The following is a 5,607-nucleotide window of genomic DNA, read 5'->3' on the forward strand; positions in this document are numbered from 1 at the left end:
TTACTTCATTAGTTATATATATATATATCATAGTGATACTGTTTTTTCAGATTTTCATTATTTGTCCATGACGTAAATTTCACAAAGAGTATAGTTGTCGAAGGAATCGATAATTTGCTGATGATTCATCATTCCATAAATCAACATTCACGCATATAAGTATATAAATCTGTAGATGTGTTGTAATTTATAAGAAAAAATGTTGGCGAAAAAGGATCTCATTAAATTTCATTATTGTTATTTATTTTTCTTCATATTGCTGTCATTAATATTTATAGTACCATTGATTACTGCCAATGGAGATTATAAGATAGATTATGTTAATATTCACGGTCCGAACAAGACTCAGCTAGGGAGTAATTTAACTTTAAAATGTGTTTCGTCGCCAAACAACAGTATAGTTTGGTGGAGTTTTAACGGACAAAACATTACCAGTCAAGAAAGATTTCACATTCAAAAAACTGTAGTTGATTTTAGTGTAGTTTTAAAATTAGTCGTAGCCAAAGTTGAAAAAGTAGATATTGGTAATTATTCGTGCCATGTTGTTTTACCAGAAAACAATGAATTACAAGCTTCTAAAAATATTTTTGTCGATGTAATATTAAAAGGAAGAGTTTTGTCATCGAATACAGTTCGAGTATTGAAAGAAAAAGATGCCACATTAAAATGCGAAATGGAAGGATATCCTTTGAGCAATCCGGAATGGAAAATTGAAAAATCTGGATTGTCCGATTTGCTTCCTCAAAATATTCATAATAATTTTATAAATGAAACTTATTTGGAAACTGAATTGAGTTTTCAAAACGTGAATCATCACGATAATGGAAGTTACATTTGCAGGGCTTTGGGCCCCGATGGTTATTTTCAATCTTCGGTGCATCTTTTCGTTTTAGACAAGCCTCAAGTTGTTATAGACTTTGTCAAAGCTGTTGGTGCTAATGTACTTTTTTTCAATTGGACGGTAAACGATGGTAATGATCCGGTTAAGGAATTTTATCCACAGTATAAGAAAAATGGCTCAAACGAATGGGTTTATTACCCGGAAAGAGTTGGCGGAGGCAACACGAGTTTTTTATTACAAAATTTAAATAAAAACACCCTGTATCAAGTTGGAATCAGTGCGAGGAATTCCATTGGTAGAGGAGAAGTTTACACTCGCGATGAATGGGTTTCGACGTTGGAAAAAGATCCGACTTTTGTACCGGAAGTAACCGTAAAAGGAACAACTTCGAATTCTGTTTCGTTGGGTTGGACTCAGCCTCCTCCTGATGTTAAAGATTACGTTCAGTATTATCAAATCATTTTGCAAAACAATGAAACAAAACAGGAAACCATTCATCCTTCGTCATTTATGAATGCTTATCTTTTTACAAATCTCATTTCCGCCACGAATTACAAAATTAAAATAGCCGCATGCAGTGAATATTTGAAAAAGTGTGGAAATTGGTCAGAAGAAGTGAACGGAACTACTTTGGATGGAGTTTCTGATCCGCCAATTAATGTATCGGTTCAATGTCGTTTTGATAATATAAGTCACGCTAGTTTTGTATATGTGACTTGGCAGCCGCCTGCGAATCCTTATGGTCAAATTACTCATTACAATGTTATTTTGCAAGGCGTTGCCAATTTTCGAAATGACAAAGGTATTTTCGAGAATATGACGTACGGACCCAAAGCGAAAAGTATCGCCGCAGAAACAACGTGGGCTCGATTTGAAGTCGTTCCACCTAATACTAATTATACCATTCACGTGTCCGGAGTCACTAGATCACGTCACGTGGGAAGAGAAGAAGTGAAACATTGCTCAATGCCGCCTACCATTCCAGAAAAGGAAAAACTATTACGAATAGATTGGAAAAAAATCGAATCGGAAAAGGGTAAATGGTTGTTCAGGTTAAATTTACAAAGGGTGTCGGAACGTAACGGAGCCATTTGTTGTTACATGGTGTACGTTGTAAAATTAAGGCCCGGACAGCGAGCTTCGGATTTACCCAATCCGGAAAACATTCCTCTGTCGTCATATGAACAAGTTCACAGAAACATTTCCGGCGGTGCTTACATAGCCGAAACATTCGACAGTTTGTCCCTTAACGAAGAAATATTTCTCGGAGATGGAAAGACGTCAAATTTGAATAATTCTCCTTGTAAATACTGCATCAATATTCATCATATAAAAAAGGCTTCGACCACTGCTTCGCCGCCTGTTGTCATTAATATTAATCCCACCGACAGAGTTAGTCTGAGTGGACTACAAGTCACGGACAACAAAATTCTCCATTCATTAATTACTACGAAAAAAAATTCAATTTTGTCGACGACTCCTGGACCTACGCCAGCTTCTTATTTAGGAGAATCCAATGATTTAAAAACGAACGACATATTTAAAAGACTTAAAAGAACGTCTTTTCAACCAGAAAATGATTTTGTCATTTTCGAAAGCACCACTCCAACAATAAACAGTTTGTCGTCGTCGTCGTCGTCATCCGTGAACGACATTGCCTACGACGGAGTTTTAGATCGTCATTTTAATTACACGGGATTCGTTGAAATAATAGTTTACGGTGAAAATGGAAATTTTATACCGGCTTACAGTAAATATTTTATGCCCATGTGTCCGGGTCCGACAATGTTGACCGCCATCGACAATTCCAGACAGCTGACCATCGCTCTGTACGTTTTAATTGGTTTAATAATCGTAGTTTTTATACTTTTGATAATTTTATTCGTTCTTCACAATTACACGAAAACTGTGGCGGAAGAGCAAGGGATAGAAATGACGTTCACAAACACTCTCATGCATTTATGCCGAAACGTCGGAGGAAGGCACGTACCTATTTCTTCGAGTCCTCCCGACATTCCACCCATACCGAAAGCAGAATTGGCCGCGGCCGTCGCTGAACTACATCGAGATTCCGATTATGGTTTTCAACACGAATTCGAACTTTTACCCGATCGATTTCCGGATCGTACTACGAGAGCATCAGAAGCGAGAGAAAACTTTTACAAAAATCGTTATCCGGATATAAAAGCTTACGATCAAACGAGAGTGAAATTATCGACCGTTGATGGAATAATTGGTTCTGATTACATAAACGCGAATTACGTCATGGGATATAAAGAAAGGAAAAAATTTATTTGCGCTCAAGGACCCATGGATAACACCGTCAACGATTTTTGGCGAATGGTTTGGGAACAGCATTTGGAAATGATACTCATGTTGACGAATTTAGAGGAATACAGCAAGACGAAATGTGCCAAATATTGGCCGGATGCTCAAACGGGAGAGAAAAAATTCGGAGATTTCGTCGTGTCGCACGTGCACGAAAAACGATATTCGGATTATATAATTCGTGATTTGAAACTTCGACAAGTGTCGGCGGAATCCCCGGTCGAAAAGGAAAAAGACGAGGAAAGAATGATTGTTCAGTATCATTATTTGGTTTGGAAAGATTTCGTTGCTCCCGAACATCCATCCGGAATCCTTAAATTCATCAAACGAATCAACGAAGAATATTCGCTGGAAAAGGGTCCGATATTGATTCATTGCAGCGCCGGCGTCGGTCGTACTGGAACTTTGGTGGCTCTCGATTCTCTCCTCCAGCAATTGAACGAAGAAAAACAAGTGGCCGTATTTAATACCGTTTGCGATTTGAGACACCAAAGAAATTTTCTCGTACAATCACTCAAGCAATACATATTCATTTACAGAGCTCTGTTGGAAGTGTCGCAAAGCGGAGACACAGAAATCAAAATGGCATCGTTGAAAAGTCACGTGGAAAAATTAAAACAGAAAGAAAGCGGAAAAGACAAATGTATGCTGGAAGAGGAATTCGACAAGTTGGAAGTTTTAGTCAACGATCGCGGGAAAACGTACAGCGTGGGGAGCAGCGAAGAAAACAAAATGAAAAATCGTAGCGAAGACGTCATTCCATACGATAGAAATCGCGTCATGTTGGCTCCCATTCCCGGAAAAGATCATTCGACGTATATAAACGCATCGTTCATTGAGGGTTACGACAATTCCGAATCTTTTATAATAACCCAAGATCCGTTACCGGGAACTCTAAGCGATTTTTGGAGAATGATATCCGAACAGTGCGTGTCGACGTTGGTCATGCTTTCGGATTTGGGTGACGGACCGAGGAAATGCATAAGGTATTGGCCGGAACCCGACGACGAATCCTGTTACGACAACATTAAAGTGAAATACATTCAAAGCGAAAGTTGTCCTTATTACACGAGAAGAGAATTCGCCGTGACGAACATGAAAAACGACGACAGTATTATAACGACACAGTATCAGTATAACGGATGGCCGACCGTGGAAGGAGAAGTACCCGAAGTCACGAGAGGACTCATTCAACTCGTGGATCAAACTCAAGAGAACAGAATCCTTTCTTCCGCGAGCGAGGGAGGGAGTCCGGGGGGTCCGATGGTGGTTCATTGCAATTTGGGAGCGGAAAGGAGTTCGATATTCGTCGCATTGAGCATATTGGTTCAACAATTGAAAACGGAAAAATCGGTAGACATATTTTCAACGGCGAGAAAGTTGAAATGTCAAAGACATAAAATGTTGGAAAATTACGTACAATACGAATTCCTTCACAGGGCCATTGTCAACTACGCGGATTTACATCACATGACTGAAAACGGAACTACTTCTCCTTTGTAAATCTTTTTTGCTATAAAAAAAACTAAAAACAGATTTTAAGACTGATGAAGGCCTAATTTAAAAAGAAAAGAAAATTTTCTAACCGACAGGCTTTCTTTTTACACGTTTTTTTTTTTTAATTTAATTAATTAATCGGAAAAAACAAATAATCAATAGAACGTTCTGACAATTTTCAAAAACAAAATGGCGGTAAAGCGTTTAATAATCGAAACCCGAACGATTTGTGTTCACTCGTAAGAGAATCTTTCGATACAAAGGAAATCAAAGGAATCTCGTCGTCGTCATTTCACCATCATCATTATTCTCATTATCATCATTATCATCATCACGGGACGAAATTTATTATTATTATTATTATTATTAAATTTTTTTTGTCGATGACGTTAAAAACAAATTGAATGAGGTTTAATCGGTCGTAATCGACAAAAACGTTTTTTTTTTTGTATTATTCGTGGCTCTAGTCAGACAGACGTTGAATTCTTCATATTGTTTTTTTTTTTTGTTAATGACACGTTGTTCGAAATGAAATAAAAATAACGGAATTTTTTTAATATTAATTATAAAGACTTTTAATGAATTTATTACTTGGAAAATCGACGGGGGGGGGCAAAGGGGGGGGAGGGAAACAAATGCCAATGATTTTTTTTTTTTTTAATTTTTTTTTTTTTTTTTTATACTACCATTTAGAGAGTAGAAATATTTATAGCGGTTTTTTTTCTTTCGATTTTTTTTTTTTTTTTAATTTTTATATAAATATTTATATATATATATATACATAAATGTATTAATTAATAACATTAAAAACAAACGGAAAATTTAAGAATTTTAAATAAATTTTTTTTTCTAACGTTTTTTTTAATACTAAAAAATTTAACGGATTTTCTAATCAAAAAAAAACTTTTTTTATACTTGAAATTTATAAATATGTGTGTGTG

General features: G+C 36.4%; 1 protein-coding gene across 1 annotated transcript; it reads left to right on the forward strand.

The window, feature by feature from the left end:
• Window positions 1–199: 199 nt before the first annotated feature.
• On the forward strand, window positions 200–4,672 carry Phum_PHUM339220 (Receptor-type tyrosine-protein phosphatase alpha precursor, putative; the record flags this gene model as incomplete). The annotated part of the gene is made up of 2 exons (XM_002427699.1): window positions 200–2,237; window positions 2,349–4,672. The coding sequence occupies 2 exons, from the start codon at window positions 200–202 to the stop codon at window positions 4,670–4,672; spliced, it is 4,362 nt and encodes a 1,453-aa protein (XP_002427744.1).
• Between the last annotated feature and the right edge of the window lie 935 nt (window positions 4,673–5,607).

This window comes from Pediculus humanus, genomic scaffold (assembly GCF_000006295.1).
Source record: "Pediculus humanus corporis 1103172107745 genomic scaffold, whole genome shotgun sequence".
Taxonomy (NCBI): Eukaryota; Metazoa; Arthropoda; class Insecta; order Psocodea; family Pediculidae; genus Pediculus; species Pediculus humanus.